Below are 21808 nucleotides of genomic sequence, written 5' to 3'. Positions count from 1 at the left end.
GAACCTGGTGTGCTGGCGCCACAGGTGGAGGATTAGCCTAGTGAGCTGTGGCGCCAGCCTGTGCAATAAGTTTTACATAAATGAACATCTTGTGGAAATAACTGTCTAACTTTGACTATCTGAGCCTTTTCAAGTTCAGCACAATTCTCCTCCAATAAACATCCTATGGACAGCAGAAAAGTAACTATGGATAATTTTTTTCTGTAACATGTCTAATATCTTTTAATTTAAAAATTGATTGAGAGAATTACTCTTGAGAATTATTAGCAAAGCAAAACCAAACATAAATCCTGAATTCTATGTAGAGGAGAAGAGAGAAAAGAAAACTCAACTTCCCATGATTGTCTGTATGGCTGAGAGAGAACCTGCATTCCATCAACAAAACAACACATCGATGGTCATGACATGCTTCACACAGAAGGATTTGTTCCAAAGAATCTCAACCGTTCACTGCTGCTTCCTTGGAGATCATTTTCTGCTGGACTAAACTCTAATTGTTTTTATTTATTAGTCTATTTGTTGTGCCCTGGTAAAACTATACACATCATTCATATTCTCTCATCCCTAAACACTTAAAGCTTTATTTATGATGGCATGAGAAAAAGGTAAGTGCAACAGTGGCTGTGTGTTACTAAAACACAACTTGGTTTAAATTCTCTAAAATGGTGTGGTATGGAGGAAACAATCATCATGAGTGATAACATCACTCTCCAAATACATGTGAATGATATGTTCTGTGAGATTTGGCAAAACAGATAAGACAACAGAGAAAATAAATTAATGTTGTAGAATTACATTTGTAATTGTTATTTTATGACTAGGAAGAAAGAAATCAAAATAATTTCTTCCCAAAATAGTTCTCTAATTGAACTATATCATTTTTCTTAATGTAATTGTAATTGAAAATTTATTTCTAAACAAATTGAGGTCTGTGCAAATGAGAAACAAAACCATGCTTTCCCTGTCATCATGACACTCCTGTAATTTCATGTAATGTTGATGAACAGCATCATTAAGCACAAATAAAGAAAGAAGACAAATTAATTTTTACAATGACCCATCCTATTAAAGAGAATTGAAATTTTTTTTTCAGTCTTAAGGCAAGTCATGATTAGCTACAAAAGAAACTCAGGGCTATAATCAGACACCAAAATTGTCTTTTCTAGTTGTTTTCAAATGCATAATATGCTAATGACCTATTCATTAAATTGGTATTTTCCATTCCATTTAAGAAAAGCCTTTTGTATTACCAAAGCTTATTTGACAATTTTCATAGGATGAGCTATAATCACATTTTAGAATAATTTACAAAGATTACAACAGCTTATTACTTTGTAGCTTACCTCAAAGTGGGCAAAATTAGATCTAAATTTTTGTATAGAACTGCTCCAAGAACAAATACAGATGACTCATCTAATTCTAGAAAGAATAACATTAAAAATATTAGTAAAACAGCAAGGAACAGATGATATTTTATACAATTTTAACACATTCATCACAGAGTATTCTTGTAGTTTTTGATGAAAAAATGAAGCTGAGTAGAATATATACATTCCTAACCATGCATAGCAGGTTATCCATCATACACTCTTTACACTGATGATAGTTCTGTAAGATGTATTTTTGGTAGTATTTCATCATGAAACAAATATTCCCTCAAAATACTGAGACAAGAAGTTGTTTTAGTTGCATTTAAAGAGCTTAAATTCCTAATTACGTGGGAAAAGAGTGCCAATTCTCTTTTGGAGCATTAAGTTTAAAGGTCAAAATCTTCAGTGACAATAAGGACACAATGTTGCTTTTTTTCTTTTTAACAAGACAAATTTTGTATCTTTATTTTGTAACATTCAAGTATATCCCACATTTTACATAGGTATTCTTTTTTTATGCTTTTACTTAATGAATGCAAATTTCATAGGTACACATTTAGGAATATAGTGGTTCTTCCATCCATACCCACACTCCCACCTCCACTTCCATCCCACCTCCTACTCCCTCTTCCATCCCATTTTTCATTAAGATTCATTTTTAATTAACTTTATATACAAAAGACCAACTCTATACTAAATAAAGATTTCAACAGTTTGCACCCCCCCCCCACACACACAATGTATAAAGTACTGTTTGAGAACAAGTTTTGCAGTTAATTCTCAAATGGTGCAACTCATTAAGGACAGAGGTCCTGCATAGGGAGTAAGTGCACAGTGACTTCTGTTGTTAATTTAACAACTAACACTCTTATTTATGATGTCTTGCCATGAGCTGAAGCTCTTGCCATGAGCTGCCAAGGTTATGGAAGCCTTCTGTGACCACAAACTCTGGCAGTATTCAGACAGGGCCATAAGAAAAGTAGTTCTCTGCTCCCTTCAGAGAAAAGTACATCCTTGATGGTCCATTCCTTCCACTGGGGTCTCACTCACAGAGATCCTTCATTTTAAGATATTTTTTACCACTGTGTCTTGGCTTTCCATGCCTGAAATGCTCTCATGGGCTTTTCAGCCACATCCAAATGCCTTAGTGGCTAATTCTTAGGTCAGAGTGCAATTTAGTGCGATTGTTATTCTCTGAGTCTGCTTTGTGGACTGCTTCCCATGTTGAACATTCCCTTTTTTTTTTTTTTTTTTTGACAGAGAGAGTGGACAATGAGAGAGAGAGAGACAGAGAGAAAGGTCTTCCTTTGCTGTTGGTTCACCCTCCAGTGGCCATCGCAGCCGGCGTGCTGATCCAAAGCCAGGAGCCAGGTGCTTCTCCTGGTCTCCCATGCGGGTGCAGGGCCCAAGCACTTGGGCCATCCTCCACTACACTCCCAGGCCATAGCAGAGAGCTGGACTGGAAGAGGGGCAACCGGGACAGGATCGGTGCCCCAACCGGGACTAGAACCCGGTGTGCCAGCACCACAGGCGGAGGATTAGCCTATTGAGCCGCAGCGCCGGCCAACATTCCCTCTTTTTAATTCTGCCTAGTAATGCCATTTTAATTGTTAAAGTGATCATAGTAAGTGCTAAAGTGAACATATAGTTAGTATTAAGTATTAAAGAGATCATATAAATAGCAACAAGTGCCTGGTAATAACAATGTCACTTTAGAATTTAGCCTTCAATTTTAGAGGCTAACTTAAGATGTTCTTAAAACAATTTTCCAAAAATTATCTTTATATGTCAAAATATTATCTTCAAACCAAAGTAAAAGTTAATATGAGGCAGAAATAAAAATGACTTTCCATGGAACATGTAACATGTCAATATTTAAAGTTAAAATATTAGAACACATGCCTTAACCTAGGGTAATGTTCAATACTAAAACTTGACCATGCTAATCTCAGGTCAATAATTTGCACTTGTATTTTTCCCACTTTAATAGATTCTTTCCTTTAGCAAAGTTAGACAAGTTTCTATTTTTATAAAATTAATTTATATATATGATTGCAGGCTGTTTCCAAATTATTCATTATATGGCATGTACCTCATGTCTCATTAAATGACATCAGAAATTTTTTGTTCAAAGTTCATATTATTGCATATATTTACCTTTTGATGACACAGGAGTGAAGATGCTTTTTGGGATGACAACCCTATCTTCTGAATTTCTTGCCCAATCAACCATTCCCTTCCGTCCTTTCATTGGAAAGTTGATGTCTGTTAGAACAGAGGCTGCAGGAAGCTTCTGAATGCTAGCCACTATTAAAAAAGAAATCATATTGTCAACTAATCTTGCTATATTTTTCAGCATGACAAAAAGTGATTAACCTAAACCTTGTAATATATTCAAAATGAAACATCCAAATTATATTTGTTAGAGGAACAAAATAGACATATCTCATTGGTAAGCAATGCTTTTCAATAAGTTTGCTAATTGCTTCATTTAGTCTAGTTTTGCTGCCTTCAGCAAGAATCATACAAGCTGGTCAATGATAGAATGGATATTCTAAGACAGTCTACCAGGGGATAGTCTATCAGCAATTGTTACCATACTATTTTTTTAGGGTTGGCCTCCAGTTCAATTGTTAGAAGCTCATACTGTATTTTTTGTTAAATATTTTTACCAACACATTTGACAGTCTGAAATCTGCATTTAAATCTGAATTTTGTGTTCAGAATAGACTTTCTGCATTTTCATCTAAATGCTGTCTTTGGAAAAAAAAATTCATGGATTAGATGGGCCACCATAAAGAAATAAAAAACAATGTCACACTGTTCTTCAATACAGCATCCAAATAATGAAGCACCAGTAATGCTATAACCAAAAAACCAACATAATATGCACAAATGTTCATCGAATAGGTTAATAACAAATAATCTCTAAAAATTCCCTCCCAAAATTGAAATAAAAACATGTATACATATTAATGCTATAATAAAAACATGTATAGACATTAATGTTACATAGCCATAAATAACTTTAAAATAAAGAGCAAAATCATGAATGATATATTTGGTGACATCTCAATATATTTATATTACATGTAAATTTATATATAAATATTTAGGTACTTTTATTTATATATATTTATATTTTTTCAGCAAAGTGTAAAAATTGCAAAATTTTATATAGTCACTTCTTGTTCTATATAAAAGTTTCAAATGTCCCATGGAAGACTTAAATGAAACGATAATGGGGGAAATTTACAAAAGTTATCACAATAGGAAAGCCAAAGTAAAACACCATTAGGGCTCTCTTTGGTGTGTTTTATTGTAAAGGAATGTGTAATTTAAATCAATAGAGGATGAAAATTAAGAATTTAACAGTATTAGTTAGATAAATATATTACTGTACTACTAGCTTACTTTCAAATTAAATTGCTTATGTATTACCATGTCCCACTAATGAAATTATACTTCTTATAAAGCTCTTTCAGGCCATTATACACATTGTTTATAAGTATAAGATGGAATTTTGTTAGGTCTGTAATTTGACATATTAAGCCTAAATAAGGTTTTTAAACTGAATGTTGAAGGAGAGAGGATACTAGGTAACATATAAATCAGGTATGGGTGTTAAATACTATTTTTGTATATGTGCTGCTGAAGCGAGCACAATTAAATACTATTTTTGGTAAAAAGCTCCACTTATTTGAATTTCTTTAATTTTTACATAATATACTTTTTGTTGGTCATAAATAAGCCAGTACCGGTATTCTCAAGGTCCAAATCCTCTGTCGCATATATATGGACAGGACTACCTGTTAACAGCACATTCCTTCAAGAGTTCCCAAAGCTTTATTCAATGTGTAAAACTAAGTTCATCTGTTTTCAATTTCTTTGACTTTTTTTTATTTATTTATTTGACAGAGCTACAGACAGTGAAGAGAGTGAGTGAGAGAGAGAGAGAGAGAGAGAGAGAGAGAAAGGTGTTCCTTCCGTTGGTTCACTCCCCAGATGGCTGCAACTGCCAATCTGAAGCCAGGAGCCAAGTGCTTCTTCCTGGTCTCCCATGTGGGCGCAGGGGCCCAAACACTTGGGCCATCTTCTACTGCTTTCTCAGGCCACAGCAGAGAGCTGGATTGGAAGAGGAGCAGCAGGGACTAGAACTGGTGCCCATATGGGATGCCGGCGCCACAGGCGGAGGATTAACCAAGTGTGCCATGGTGCCAGCCCCAATTTCTTTGACTTTAACTATGGCTGTCTTAAGATCTAGAATAAATTTATTTCACCTCTCTCATCTAAAAATTGAAGAAAATAAATGAAGAATTTTTTCTGATTGTCACACAACTGGTTTCCAATCCAAGGAAGACAAACAAGATAAATTCTTTGGCCTTGATATCTAATAATACCTTTCTGTATACATTGGATAAAAACAAAATAAATAAAGTAGTAACAAATGGAGGAAACATGTTCTGTACCAAAATTACAGCACTTTAGCATGAATAAATGTTAATTTAATAGTACATTCATAAGTATATAAATTGATATTGTTATACAAGTGTGCATTTTAGTTTATGAAAACCATTCACTGTCTCATTAGAGGTGCACTAGCTGTGAAATTTATATTTGATTGTATCTTTGAACATAGTCTAGAATAAAGAAATTTAAAACTCAATTAGGATCACTAACTTGTACTACAAGTCTTTTAAATTTCATAGTATTCAGCATGGGGAATGAACAAAAACAAAAATTTATTAATTAATTATACTTAAGAACATAATTGCTTCATAAAATACATATTATACAAGTATATATAATTTCCAAATAGTTTGAGATTTTTGTTTAGATAGTAACTAAGATTCTGAAATATGCCTGTATTTCTTTTTTTGGTTGACAAATCAAAATAATATACAACACAATTTATAACATCATGTATAACATGATATATAACTATCATCAATAACAGGTTGGTTTGATATATGTCCACATTGTGAACGACTAAATTACAATAATTAGCACAAGAATTGTCTCACATATTTTTATTTTTATTTTTGTCGTGAATCATTCACAATTAACTCTTAGTAATGTATTCTTAAAGTAAGATGATATCTTCAATAAAACCATTATAAAAAGGTGTATGTCTTAATAGACTGATAGAATTCAAATGCTAACCTTCAAATCATCAATATATGTGAGTACTTCAAAAAGTTTGTGGAAAATAGAATGAAAGATAAGTTTACCTTAGTGCAAAAAGTTTTGAAATCCATACTTTTTTTTTCAGAAAGTTCATTTAATATAAACTTCTTATAAAATATTTATGTATTCATTCATTTACAACCAGAGTTTCAGTGATATAGGGAGTGATAGAGACAGGGTTGAGGGAAGAGAGAGAATCTTTCATCTGCTGGTTCACTCCCCAACTGGCCACAATAGCCAGGATTGGGCCAGGCCAAGGCTAGGAGGCTCTTCAGGTCTCCCCCGTGGGTGCAGGGACCTAAGCACTTGGATCATCCTCTGCTGCTTTTCTCAGGTCATTAGCAGGAAGCTGGATCAGAAGTGTCAGAGCTGGTACACAAACTAGCACCCATATGGGATGCTGGCATCCCACTTGGTGGCCTTATCCACTATGCCACAACATTGGCCCCATTTTCTATAAACTGTCTGAAGATCCATTCACACACGTTCTTTAAACTATGAAGCATTTACAATTATTTACCTCAAACCTATCAGTATCCAAGATAACACTGTGGTTCTTCCTGATTTCTGGAGGATTTATGAGGAAAGCTATTTCCATGTGGCAAAAATAAAGACAACTTTTATTCCTCTTTCCTTCAGTCCCTACACTAGACATTTGGACCAAACAAAACCCAATCCCTTCCTGTCTCCACTAGAGTTTAACTGTTCTAAACTCACAGCTAGAATTCAGATACAGTTAAAGTCTTCTAAGAAATGGGAAGCTCAAATGTTAAGTAAACAGAAAAGTGGTAAGATTGCAAAATTATCTCTTTAAACTGTATTTAGAGTAAACACATGCCCAGTCCCAACAAAGGTGCAAAAAAGTAAAGTGTAAGTGCCCAATCTGCATACTCTGCTTCTGTGACACCTGTTACACACCAGCTGGTGTGGCTGTTTAGGTGATGGATCAATTTTCCTCAAACGGTGAAAGAAAAAAAAAATCCCTTTCTTACAGAAGATTAAAGTGTTTGGAAGATATCTTAAAGGACATAGTGTCCCCAAACAGGCACATCTTGAATGCTCCAAGAATCATCCTAAATTCAGTGTACTGTTTTCATTATGACACTAAATTTCATTTCTTATGCAATAAAAATAGGTGACTCATCACTGATAAACTCAGCAGAAAAACCAGCTGCACTTCCATTTTGAAATTTTAATACTAACGTTTTGAAGCTGGATATGCAACATAAAATTCCTTTGAGAGCATCATATCTTTTATTGGCTGATCTCTAAAAAGATTCTGGTTCAGTATAGACTTTTGTTCATCACAAAGCATAAGAAGATTTTTGCAGATGGATCTAAAAGTATTTCAACCATTTTTTTTGTTGTTGTTGTTTTTAGGTAACCAAGTAACCAATGAGCACTTCTTTGACACACCAAAGAAAGATAGTGCTTTGAAACTTTTTCCCTGAGGAAAATTATGAGGCTCTAACTCTTCCTTTTTTGAGGTCCCAGATGGTAAGGACTCTGTCTTGCTTATCATTTTAACCTGTGATTGCTCTGCTTACAAACTGAGGTTAGGTGATTGGATATATCAGTTGTGTTATGGATATGTGGAAAGAGAAGACTAGAGAGCAAGAGTCTAGGAGTCCATAGATTAAGGCTGTAGAGATGAGAAAATAGGCAAATTATGGCCAATTACTGAAAATGGCATTCATTCTACCAGTTTGACTTACATGTAGACTTAGGCTCAGAGCCCTGGATTCAGATCCCTAACTTTTAGGCTAAGCATACATCCTAGTTATCAAAGGCAAGGTCTGGTTTATCCATATGTTCTGTATACTTATTGTTTTGAGGATTTATTTATTGATTTGAAATTCAGAGTTACAGAGAGAGAGGGAGAGACACAGAGGGAGAGATCTTCTATCCTCTGGTTCATTCCCCAGATGGCTGCAATGGCCTGGGTTAGGTCAGGCTGAAGTCAGGAGACAGGAGCTTCTTCTGGGTCTACAACCTGGGTATCAAGGACTCAAGTACTTGGGCCATTTTCTGCTGCATTTTCTAGGCCATTAGCAGGGAGCTGGATCAGAAATGAGGCAGCAGGTGGGCTGGTGCTGTGGCTTAGCAGGTAAAGCCACCTTCTGCAGTTTCAGCATTCTATACGGGGGCTGGTTCCAGTCCCGGCTGTTCCACTTCTGATATAGCTCTCTGCTATATCCTGGGAAAGCAGTAGAAGATGGCTCAAGTGCTTGGACCCCTGCACCTGTGTGGGAAACCCAAAATAAGCTCCTGGCTCCTGGCTTCAGATCGGCACAGCTCCGGCCATTGCGGCCAATTGGGGAATGAACCAGTGGATGGAAGAACGAACTCTCTGCCTCTGCCTCTCTGTAACTCTGTCTTTCAAATAAATTAATTATTTATTTTTTTTTATAATTTTTTTTATAATTTTTTTTTTTTTATTTTGACAGGCAGAGTGGACAGTGAGAGAGAGAGGCAGAGAGAAAGGTCTTCCTTTTTGCCGTTGGTTCACCCTCCAATGGCCGCCGCGGTAGCGCGCTGCGGCCGGCGCACCGCGCTGATCCGATGGCAGGAGCCAGGTACTTCTCCTGGTCTCCCATGGGGTGCAGGGCCCAAGGACTTGGGCCATCCTCCACTGCACTCCCTGGCCACAGCAGAGAGCTGGCCTGGAAGAGGGGCAACCGGGACAGGATCGGTGCCCCGACCGGGACTAGAACCCGGTGTGCCGGCGCTGCAAGGCGGAGGATTAGCCTAGTGAGCCGCAGCGCCGGCTAATTATTTTTTTTAAAACAGAAATGGAGCAGCAGGGACATGAACCAGGGTCCATATGGGATGCCAACAGTGCAGGTATCATCTTTAACTACTCTACTACAACACTGGTCCCAGTTCTGTATAATTATTAAAAGTATCCCCTATCAGTCTTAAAAGATTGTATGAAAGATAACGTCCATATGTGTATTATAAATTGTGTTACTCTCAGAAAATTGTCTAGCCAATCTGGGCTTCTGAGAATAACAATATTATCTACCTCTTTGGCTGTTGAAAGAGTAAATAAATCAGTAGCTGTCAAAAGCTGAGAACAGTGCCCCCTGAACAGTGTCTGGAGCATGGGTGGCCCCCTTGTTAAGTGCTAGCTATTATTACTGAAGTAGGTTTTCCCATAATCAAGTCCAGGTAAACTACATCTTAGTATGATCCATATATGATAAAATATTTGACTTTTGTAGTCAGCATTACTTTTTGTTTGTTCTTTAGTGACCCCAGGCTGAAATCATATATTTAAAACTTTATGTTGACTATATTCAAATAAGCAAAGGGAAGATTGCACTTAAAATAAATGAGCTCATCATTCAGTACTTAAAATACACCACATATAGAGTTGAATAAGGGTTCTTTTTTACTCAATCTTATTTTCTTTTTTCTTTATCTTTTCTTCCTTCCTCTCTTTTCTTCCTGATAGTCTCTGCCAGTAAGAAGGGGCTGATTTGATTTCTCAGGTTATTTGAATACACAAGATCAGCCAGGTTAAAAATAAATTACCCGAGGGGAGTGAGAGAATCACTGCATCATGAATGACAAATTCAGTATTTTCACTGCAGCCAAGACCACAGGCTGCACAGAGCATTTCAAAAGCACTGCTTTTAAAGCATCCACGTAAGTGGTTTATGCAGCACTGCAAATGCTGTAGAACTTAATACAAACAGAGGAAAGCTCCAGGCAAGGGCACCTCATGACTATAGACATATGAGTATGGGGGTATAGAAGTTTAAGAGCTACCTTGAAAACCATCCTTTCATTTTTCCCCTATATTGATGTTTCCAGTATGCTTGAAGTTTGCCTCATTTTCCACAATGATTCAAAGGAAACAGCTTACAAACTAGGCCTTGACTTATCAATATTAGAAAATCACTCCAGTATCAAAATGGAATTTCTTGTGGAAAATATCACTCAATATTACAGGATGGTCACTTGCACAGTTTTGAAATCCTATAAGAATAATATGGGGACAGGGGAGAATGATGCATTTTCTCACTGTGTTAGAGAGCACCTTTTAGTTTTGTTAGCACATTCATAGCAAGCACCACAGGGACTGATCTGAGCCTACACACAATGTGACCCTTTGGCATTTAGTTTAAAACATCATGTTTTAAAGACTTATTTATTTATTTGAAAGAGTGCCGGGCAGAGGGAGAGATAGAGAGATCTTCTATTCACTGGTTCACATCCCAGTGGCCACATGGAAGCCAGGAGCCAGGAGCTTCTTCCAGGTCCCCATGTGGGTGGCAAGGGCTCAGGTACTTGGGCTATCTTCTGCTGCTTGTCCCTGGTCATTAGCAGGGAGCTGGATTGGAAGTAGAGCAGCTGGGATACCAGCTGGTACCGTACCCATATGGGATGCCAGTGTCCCAGGTGGCAGCTTTACTCTCTGTGCCACAATGCTGGCCCCAACACCACGGTTTTACACTTATACAGCAATGCTAAGTGCCTTGTAAAATACGGAGGGCACTTGAGGAAAGAGAAAGATAGCTAACATTTATTGAACCCTTGTCAGAGCTTGGCACTTTTCATTCATCCTGTAATTGCTGAACCATTAAGTATTTATCAAATGCTTTTTCTGTGCTAGGCACTGTTCTTCCACACAACACTTGGCCAGATGCTTTATACATGATATCCTATTTAATATTCAAAACAACCCTACAGGGTATTGTAATTATTAGGTGCCTCATCATTACTACCAAGATTCTCATTTTACAAGTGAGGAAGCAGACTCCATTTAAGTTACTTCCCCAAGGTCACAAGTGGCATTATTGTGTCTCAAATCCCAGTTTGTCTATTCAGAAAAGTATGATTTTGCACTGTGTGGTGTAGATTGATTTTACCTAACAAATTAACAAGAAATTTCGTTTTTAGCCTCATGGCAAAATTTTCTATGTAGCAAAGAAAGAGACCTAACAATTCAATCAAGGAAATAAAACTCTCACACATCCATCATTAGAGCAAAACTAGACCTCACTAAAGAATGGCAGTATCAAAAGGGATATATACATGAGGGATTTTCAAAAAGTTCATGGAAAATTAATTTATGAAAAAACTATGCATGGATTTAAAAAAAATTTTCACCAAAATTAACATATTTTAATTCCATTTTCCACATACTTTTTGAAGTTTCCTTGTAAATATATGCACTTCAGTTTACCTAGCACAATATTTATGTTCTAACATCAGTATGCAAAATCATGTTTTTGGACCCTGAAACACTGGACTATTCATTCAGGAAACATTTAGATATTTACAGATACAATTTTTGGTCACACTGCTCTATACCCTACTTCCTTCATCTTCTCTGTTGAAGATCACAGAGAAAGAAGAGGGTTGCTGGAGGGTACAAACAATGGGCATCAGTAGTCAGTACAGTGCTCTGACAGCTCTATCAGCTTATTCTCTTCCCTAATTATACAGCTGAAGGTCTCCAAGTTTCAGGAGCAATGTCACAGGGATTTGGATTAGAAACACTCTTCCCACCAGGAGCTAACAATTTCTTTTAGAGAAAACACAGTTCTTCTGAATTTCAAAAGAAGACAAAATAGACAGTCAAGAAAATAACTATGGGATTTTAAAGATTTTCAAATTGTTAGTTTTTTTTTAATATTTATTTAATTATTTGAAAGGCAGAGAGTTACAGAGAGGCAGCGGCAGAGAGAGAAAGAGAGGTCTTCTAAATGGCCGCAATGGCTGGAGCAGCACTGATCTTAAGCCAAGAGCCACAGGCTTCCTCTGTATCTCACACAGGTGCAGGGGCCCAAGCACTTGAGCCATCTTCTACTGCTTTCCCAGTCCATAGCAGAGAGCTGGATCATAAGTGGAACAGCCAGGACTCAAACCGGCACTGCTGTACATTAGCGCAGACTTCTCAACTTGTTAGTTTTTAATGCCATTATGTGGTGCAGTGGTTAAGCCACAGCTTACTACACTGACATCCCATATCACAGAGGGCCTGTTCAAGTCCCTGCTGCTTCATTTTCAATCCAGTTTTGTACTAATGTGCCTGAGAAGTCAGAAGATGGTGGCCAAGCACTTGGGCCCCTGCCATCCATATGGGTGACCAGGATATTGTTCCTGACTCCTGGATTCCATCTGGTCCAGCATCGGCTGTTGTAGACATTTGGGGAGTGAACCAACAGATGGGAGATTCTCTCTCTCTCCCTCTGTCTCCATCTGTGTGTGTGTGAGACTCAAGTATATAAATATCTTTAAAAGAAATTTTAAATAATTACCCATTTTGCACATTTCTTCTCCAGTATCAAAAGAGAAAAATACCTGAAAATTACTTGTGATGCATCAGCCATAAATTCCGTTATTTATCCATTATCTGTTACAATGCCTGCGAGTCTCAGAGTAGCAGAGCCCATGTTTGCTTTCTGCCAGGCTTTGATGCTTCCTGTGAGAGACTCAGCTTATTCTTAGGTCACTTCCACATTCCCAGCACTTAATATTCAAGTACATCCAAAGCTATACTTACAGCTTGTTCAAGCTGAATTGTCTAGACCAAGAGTTGACAAACTATAACCTGCAAGTCAAATCTGTTCCAGTAGCCTATTTTTGCATGGTCTATAAGCTTAAAATGCTTTTCACATTTTCAAATGGTTGAAAAAAATGAAATAATAATAATACTTCTTGCCAGGTAAAAATTAAATTTTAATGGCTTCAAATAAAGTTTTATTACAACACAACCATGCTCATACATTATCTATTGTCCTTGGCTGTTTTCATGCTATGATAGTAGTGTTGAGTAGTTACACAGGAGTCTATGAGGTCCACAAATTCTATCTGGATCTTTATGAAAAATATTTGCCTATCTCTTCTCTAGATATACTTTCGAGAGGTTATTTTTGAATTTTACAATTTTTCATTAATGAGAAATACAATCTAAGAATATGTTCTCCATATATTTTTTTCTTTTTTTAAGATTTATTTATGTATTAGAGAGGCAGAGTTACAAACAGAGAGACAGGGAAAGACAGAGAGAGAGAGAGGTATTCCATCCACTGGTTCACTTCCCAAATGGCTACAATGGCTGGAGCTGGGCCCATCCAAAGCCAGGAGCCAGGTGTTTCTTCTAGGTCTCCCATTTGGGTGCAGGGGCCCAAGGACTTGTGCCATAGCAGAGAGCTGGATCAAAAGTAGAGCAGCTGGGACTCGAACCAGCACCCATATGGGATGCCAGCACTGCAGGCAGCAGCTTTACCAGCTAAGCCACAGCACCAGCCCCCTACTCCACTGCTGAGCCAGCTTCCTAATAGCCTGGGAAAAGTGGTGGAAGACGCCACACATGTTTGGGCCCCAGCCATTCATGGTGGGAAGGTGGGGCCCAGATGAAGCTTCTGGCTCCTTGTTTCAGCCTGCTTCAGCCTTAGCTGATGTGGCCCCTTCGGGGAGTGAAGCAGCAGATAGAAACTCTCTCTTTCTTTCCCTCTCCCCTTCCCCCTCTCTGTAACTCTTTCAAATAAATAAATAAATAAATCTTTAAATAACATTGTTGTATTAGAGATCTGGGCTTTGAGAATTATCAAATTTAGAATATGGAAATATAAACTGGATGTCTTCTAATTAATAGTTGCTAATGTAAATATGGATAAGTTTCCCTAAAGAGAGAATATCATACAGTGATTTTTGATTCAATAAATACAGAGTATCTATTATGTGCCAGTTCTAGGAACTGGAAATATACCTGTGAACAAAACTGTTAATGTTCCTACCAGTATAGAATGGACAGTCTCTGGGGAGTGACGAAGAATAAATAAACAACAGACTAGGGCATCAGTAATGATAAATAATATGAGAACGAACAATGGTTTACAGTTAGGAAGCTCTTTTTAACATAGAAGTTTCCTTTGGTAATCTGGTATTTGTACAGATACTGGAAAGAAAGAAAATTTGGAGCTATGAAGATATTAAGGAAATGACAGAACAAAAAGCTGAAAAATCTAACAAAAGACCCAACTTTAGGTGGTAAGAAGAAATAAACATTGAAGGACACCAAACTAAATGGAGGGGGATGGGAAGAACTAGAGAACAATTTTAGTAAACTAACTCAAGAATACAAAACAGAAAGATATAATTTAGTAATAAGAAGATAGTGAAAAGTATAGACACTATATAAAGATTATAGAGAATGAACAGCCATTGGATTAAAAAAAGCAATGCCATATCTAAATTTAGATTTAGGTCATGTTATATAGTAAGGGTTGACAGGCTTTTACTATGAAGGATCAAAAATAAATATTTTCAGCTTTGTGGGCCATTGGGCTTCTGATGTAACTACCTACCTCTTATTACGATGTGAAAGTAGCCATACACAATTCATAAGTGAAGGCTCATACAAGGAAATGTAGTACTTAATTATATAATCAAAATTGTCTTACCTGACTGATACAGTAGTTCTTTAATTCAACAAATGTTTACTGGGTAGAACATTTGCTTTTCATATCAAAGGAATTGCCTCTGTATCCCCAATCTTAGTAAAAAGTGTCATCTAATCAGACATTCAAACCAAGAACCTGGGATCATTCTTTACTTGTATAACCCTTCCATCAACATTTACTCTTGGGATTGTTTTGAGTGTGTTTTAGATCACTGTCCTTCCCTTCATCTCTACGCCAAAACCCTTTAGAAACGACCAGAATCTCTCACCTGAACTAATTCAAGGGCTGTCTTACTGACCTTTATTCTACTCTTGTCCCGAGTTCCTTCCTCTCTCAAAAATCAGAGTTGACTTTTTTAAAATATAAAGCACATCATGTTTCCCCCTTACTTGAAATATTTCAATGGTTGGCCATTGATACACAGATTAAAGTCTGTATTTTATAGGATGGCCTACAAAGCATCCTGTGGCTTGGCTGCTGTCTGTCTTTACAGTAACATTATCCAGAGTTGTCATGTTTTCTGACCATGATCAAGCTGGGGAGATATTTTCTTTTCTACTACTGAGATTTTTCTCCCTAACTAGAACAATCTTTCCTTATTCCTATCCTTGGCTCTCTGCTAAATTATTCTCAAACCACCTCATCTAAAGGAGATCAAAGTCCCCATTTCTCTCTATTATATCATCCTGTTTTTTACATAGACGTGTTCATTTGCTGACTCCCACACTAGATGATCAGCATCAAAAGATGGCAAATTTTTCCTGTTTACTATTATATGGTAGGATCTTAGCATATTGTGGGTTTGATAACAATAAGTGCCTGTATATTTTTTAACAGATGAGATTTACCAGGTGCTCAATAGGAGGCAGGGGGTTTAATATGATTAACTCAGGCTACAGAGTCTGAATTTTTCATTTACTTTGTGAGCTTTGGCAAGTCATTTAATTGCTCTTCAGTTTGAACATCTGCAAAAATCAATAGCCTTTCAGGAGGATAAAGTCAAAAGCAGCTAGCTCATTTATTATATATAGTGAGATACAATATATGTCAGTTCCCTTTTATTCTTCTCCTTAACCATTATCTGCCTTGTGTAAAACACTGTAGAGGAGCCAAAATTTATAAAGAAATATTCTTTACATATAATGAAACTACAAGCCAGTGAGATACATGTATCATACAAATATCTTAAGTATCAGCAAAATGGGTATAGGAAATTTTCTTCTTAGTCTAGATCTAATACTTAGCCATCTGGACTGTTTCACTGAATGTATTCAGGCATCTCAAACATCACAAATCCACCCTTAACTTTTGGTCTCTATATACTCTTCATCAAATTATCCATTCCTTATGCAGTCTCCATCTCTGTGAAGGGAACTGGCACCCACCCTTTTCTCACATTGGAAATCAGCAAGTTATCTTTCACATGTCCTATTCTCAGCCCCTGAACTCATTTCAGCACTGTGCGTAGTGTCTTTCTTCCAAAGCAGCTTAAAGGTGTCTCCTCATCCACCACCTTCATTGACCATCAAATATTAACGAAATTAACAATTCACTATATTCCTCTGTTCATTATTATGCCTTTCACATTCACTCTCACACTTGAGTCAAAATAGGATTTAAGCATAAATTGAATTGTGTCTCTCCAATGGTTCCCCTTATACTTACATAAGATATAAAGACCATTCTAAGGTCTCCATGACTCAGGATTCAACTTTCCTTTCAAAGTAACCTCATAACCTTTCCCATGAACAACTATTCTCTAGTCATACTTGCATCCTTTCGTTTTCTAACTATTCTTAGTTAATTCTTACTCAACCACTAGATCTTAGCTTGTTGGTAGAATTTTAGCTACTTCATGTCATTGAAAAGAAACCATAGGCTCTATGCTTTTTCAATGCTAGGAAAATCCATGTGCCTAGCCAAACATAATTTTTTGAAGAAAGAGGTAAGATAAATAAGAATAACAAAGACTTCATTTACTAAGCATTTAAGTGTTGATGCCATTACATTCCTTTATTTGATCTCCCACACACTCTGAATCAAGCATAATTAATCCCATTTATGGTCTAGTTTTCAATCATCATGAAGCAAAACAATCTTTAAATCCTAGTGGTATTATAGTAGAAATTCATGAGTTTACAGTTAGAATTATAAACAGCCAATAATGTCTTTTGAAAGAAATCAATACATAACTCTATATTTGCAAAAACAATTTTTCCCATATAGACTATAAAGGCAATTAAGATTCAGAAAACGATTTCGGCCTTTGGATCATACACACACACACACACACACACAATCCTTAACAAGAGCTTTCTTTCCTCTCTGTTCAATACACAGACCCACACTCTAATATTAAATTGAGTGCTCTATTTCACTATAGTAAATTATATTACTTAAAAAGAGCATAACAATTATAATTTGTTTCTATGTCACCTCAATATTACACAATAGTGTATTTACTTTTTTATTGTTTAAAAATAAATGCTCAGCTCTCTGCTGTGGCCAGGGAGTGCAGTGGAGGATGGCCCAAGTGCTTGGGTCCTGCACCCCATGGGAGACCAGGAGAAGCACCTGGCTCCTGCCATCAGATCAGCGCGGTGCGCTGGCTGCAGCGCAGCAAAGGAAGACCTTTCTCTCTGTCTCTCTCTCTCACACTGTCCACTCTGCCTGTCAAAATAAATAAATAAATAAATAATGCTCCATATTTTAAAATTCTATATTTCTAAAATAGTCTAAATTTTCCAAATACATTTAGACATAATAGAGATTATCCTCATTAGTAAGACTATCATCTCACTTTAGAGACCATGAAGAACACATTTGAAGGAATTAGGGAAAATAAGTGCAGACTGCAGTTGACGAATTACTTAAGGAGAAATTTTAAAGTTAAAGAAGGAAAGAGTTCTTTGTATGATTATTCAAGGGAGCTATGATATGATATGGACTAATGACAAATAAATAGAAGATTAGCTTCTTAAAATAACATAATGCAAAAAAATAACATAATGCAAAATACCATTGAAATATTTGTGGGTCTTTATTGTTAATCACATTCATTTTAAAGTAGACAGCACACATGGTTTCCCACATTAGTTGTATTACCTGCCTATAAATCTGAGATCCTGATCTTTCTTGTGAAGGAAACAATATGCAAAATACTCAGATTTTATAAAATGCAGGATACTAAAACTCGGTGGGAACTTTAGAAGTTCCTTCCCTAAATGTGTAGACCTTGACTAACGGCCTTTGAGTAGCAGAACCAAATTCATATACCAAATCAGTAGGAGAACTTGTATTTAGCTCCATATTTTTTCCATTACCAGTTACTGAGGACCTGTTGTGTTCTAGGTGGTAAATATATGTTATCTTTAGACTTGACAATAATTCTACCAGGAAGATAAAAGTGTTTTTACTATGAAAAGAAGAAAAATGAGGAATTTAGAGATAGAATAACTTGCAGAAAGGTCAATTAGCCAAGGCCTGCAGCCAGCTGTGTCTCCTCCAAAGCCAGCACATTTTAAAAGAAATAGAATGACATAGCTACCAGCACTGACAGAAGAGCATCTGAGTCAGACTTTTCAGTCTGAAAATTCAGATGAAAGCCTATTTATTTGGAATTCAGTGAAGGAAGCAATGAAGAAATGGAGTAATTTAGCATAAAATTCATAGTATAATTATATGAAATAAAGACTCTGGAAAGGTGACACCATGAAAATAGAAAAAATGAAAAAAATTGTTAAAGTCCGTGCTTCCATTCACTGGTTAGTGTGACAAAGGGAGATCAGTATTGTTATAAAGATAAAAAATTAAAGCCATAGAAACAGTTAACATATCATTATTTTTCATATTCACATAAACTGATAGAAATTTCTTTCTAATTCAGTTGAACAGTAATATTGGAAAGACGGCATATAGTACACTTAATTCCTACTAATTTAAATTCCTTACCAGGGTTGCTCATTGTGACTCCATGGGTTCAGCTGCTGCTTGATATGCCCATAGCCTTTATTGAAGGGCTTAGTTTAAGTCTGCTATTTTGCTTCTGGTCCAGCTACCTGATAATGTACCTGGGAGGCAGAGATGATGGCCCAAGTACTTGGTTCTCTGCTAGCCATGTGAAAGACCCAGGTAGAGTTCCTGACTCCTGGTTTTGCCCTGGCCCAGACCTGGCTGTTGTGTGCACTTGGGGAGTGAATCAGCAGATAGAAGATCTCTCTCTGTCTTTGTCCCTCCCTTTCTTTCTGTCACCCTGACTTTCAAATAAATAAATAAATCATTTTCTAAAAAATCCTTACTTATTGCATAAACCAAAAGAGGCCAGAAATATTTTACATAGTTTTCAAATTTTATAGTTTTTTTTTTACAAAGTTTTATATTTTCTGAAGTTCAAATTTTGCCTTTACTTGGCTTTAGATTTTTAACTTTTTATCTATGCTTATAAGTGTGACTATATCAAATTATGAAGGAACTTATCTCAAACAGAAGAATGAAGTCATCTTGGGAAGATGTATAATTCCAAGATCTTTTATTTAATTATTTGTTTTTATTTTAATGTATTTGAAAGACAAAGAGACAGAGGGAGATCTCCCACTCACTAGTTCACTCCTCAACTGCTAGCAAAAATTGGGGCTAGACCATGACAATAACGAGGGCTGGGAACAAAATCAGAGTTTACCACATTGCTGGCAGGCATCCAAGCATCTGAACCATCACTCAAAGTCTGAACAGCAGGAAGTTAGAATGGACACAGAGCCAGGACTCTAACCAATGCACATCAAATGTGGGTGCTCCAAGCAGAAGATTAACAAACAAATGCCCACCCCAAAAACCTTTCAAATATAAGGTTTCCAGGAAAAATCATAAATAAGTCATTTAGTTTCTCAGATGATCCTTTTTTCTAACCCCATTTCTGAAAGCTTTCAAAAATTCTCTGCTAGACCTCTTGAAATGAGGTAAAGCACCAACTCCTTTATGCAAAGGTCCTCTTCAAAGCTTCCCTAGAACACAACAGTCATCAAAATATCTTTGCATAAACCAGGGTTCTTGAAAGAAAATACAGGGAACTAAAACCAGAAATGTTTGTGGTGAGGTCCATATGTCAACATATGTGAAAATCAAGAATTATCAGCCGGTGTTCTACAGCCTTCACAATCCATGTTCCACACAACAAGATGTATGACTACAACTTCATCCTGCAAACCATCTCTGCTATATACAATTCATCCATAGGCCTTAAACTCTTTCCTCATAGATATGCACAGCTGTAGGAGAATCCAACCTTTCCTCAGCTTTAACCAAGTGTGGTCACATACCCCTGCACATTATTGTGCTTTCCAGGTATTGCACTTTTCCAATTTTCATATGACTGCCTTAGGTTTATTTACACCATAAGCATTTTCCCAGTAAATATATAACCCAAAATAAATGATGAGCCCTAGGTTCAACAATTTGGTCCTATATCTATATATTTCCTGTTGGTCAGTTACTGGAAAAAAAAGAGACTGAATGAGTAATAAATAAACTCACCAAATGTTTATAGCTTAGATGTATTATAAAAGTTTCATAAGAGGTATAATTTGAGGGGCCGGCACTGTGGTGTAGCGGGTTAATGCCCTGGCCTGAAGTGCCTGTATCCCATATGGGCGCCAGTTTGAGACTGGCTGCTCCACTTCCAATCCAGCTCTCCACTATGGCCTGGGGAAGCAGTGGAAGATGGCCCAAGTCCTTGGGCCCCTGCACCCACATGGGAGACCCAGAAGAAGCTCCTGGCTCCTGGCTTCAGATCAGCACAGCTCTTGCCATTGTGGCCAGTTGGGGAGTGAATCATGGGATGGAAGACCTCTCTCTCTCTCTCTCTTTCTCTCTCCTCTCTCTGTGTAACTCTGACTTGAAAATAAATAAATCTTTTTTTAAAAAAGAGATATAATTTGAACATCCTTTAAAACATGCAATTAGTTAAAAAAGCAATTTTAAGTGCTTAATAAATTAGGTATCTATGAAGACTATTACTACAAAAGAAAACAAATAGTCAGGAATCATTTTACTTTGATATAGAAGCACAAAACATAGGAGTGATATTTCCCTAACGTTACATTAAAAAAAGAAACTACACTGAAGATCTTCATGTAATAGAAGTAGGCTAGAGTGTGGTTGGCTGAGCAAGATAACAAAACAAATCTTTAACTTTCGGCCGGTGCCGTGGCTTAACAGGCTAATCCTCCACCTTGCGGCGCCGGCACACCGGGTTCTAGTCCCAGTTGGGGCGCTGGATTCTATCCCGGTTGCCCCTCTTCCAGGCCAGCTCTCTGCTATGGCCCGGGAAGGCAGTGGAGGATGGCCCAAGTCCTTGGGCCCTGCACCCACATGGGAGACCAGGAGAAGCACCTGGCTCCTGGCTTCGGATCAGCGCAATGCGCCGGCCGCAGTGGCCATTGGAGGGTGAACCAGCAGCAAAAAGGAAGACTTTTCTCTCTGTCTCTCTCTCTCACTATCCACTCTGCCTGTCAAAAAAAAAAAAAAAAAAGTAAATCTTTAACTTTCAATTACTAAGAGGAAAGGGAGAAAAATGCATCATCTGAATGGGAAGCACTGATGTAGGACAAATGATGTGGATGCCCTTAACACTCAGCTAGCAAGTTTGTGAAGGGTAAAGAGTATCATGGATAGTTGTGAAAACTCTAATTTGCTATATAATGCTATATAATTATATATATTATATGTAATATAATTTACTATATAATGTAAAAAATGTTGCACTCAAACATTTCTTAGAAAGTCTGAGGAATAAAAAGAAAAAAATGAACAAATCATTTTAATCTACATCACATT

The 21808-nt window shown here is 37.0% G+C and overlaps 1 protein-coding gene across 3 annotated transcripts in view; it reads right to left on the bottom strand.

The window, feature by feature from the left end:
• Nucleotides 1–21808, bottom strand: part of ADGRB3 (adhesion G protein-coupled receptor B3) — an 862679-nt gene that overhangs the window by 422197 nt on the left and 418674 nt on the right. For all 3 annotated transcript variants that reach the window (XM_062187566.1, XM_062187568.1, XM_062187567.1), the window contains 2 exons: nt 3528–3677; nt 1344–1419 (listed from right to left, as the gene is read on the bottom strand). In XM_062187566.1, the coding sequence (XP_062043550.1) occupies nt 1344–1419; nt 3528–3677 (226 nt within the window). The remainder of the gene's footprint in view (nt 1–1343; nt 1420–3527; nt 3678–21808) is intronic.

The sequence above is a fragment of the Lepus europaeus genome, chromosome 3 (genome assembly GCF_033115175.1).
Source record: "Lepus europaeus isolate LE1 chromosome 3, mLepTim1.pri, whole genome shotgun sequence".
Classification (NCBI taxonomy): Eukaryota; Metazoa; Chordata; class Mammalia; order Lagomorpha; family Leporidae; genus Lepus; species Lepus europaeus.
The sequence above is the reverse complement of the archived record's forward strand: the minus strand, read 5'-3'. Positions and strand labels throughout refer to the sequence as shown.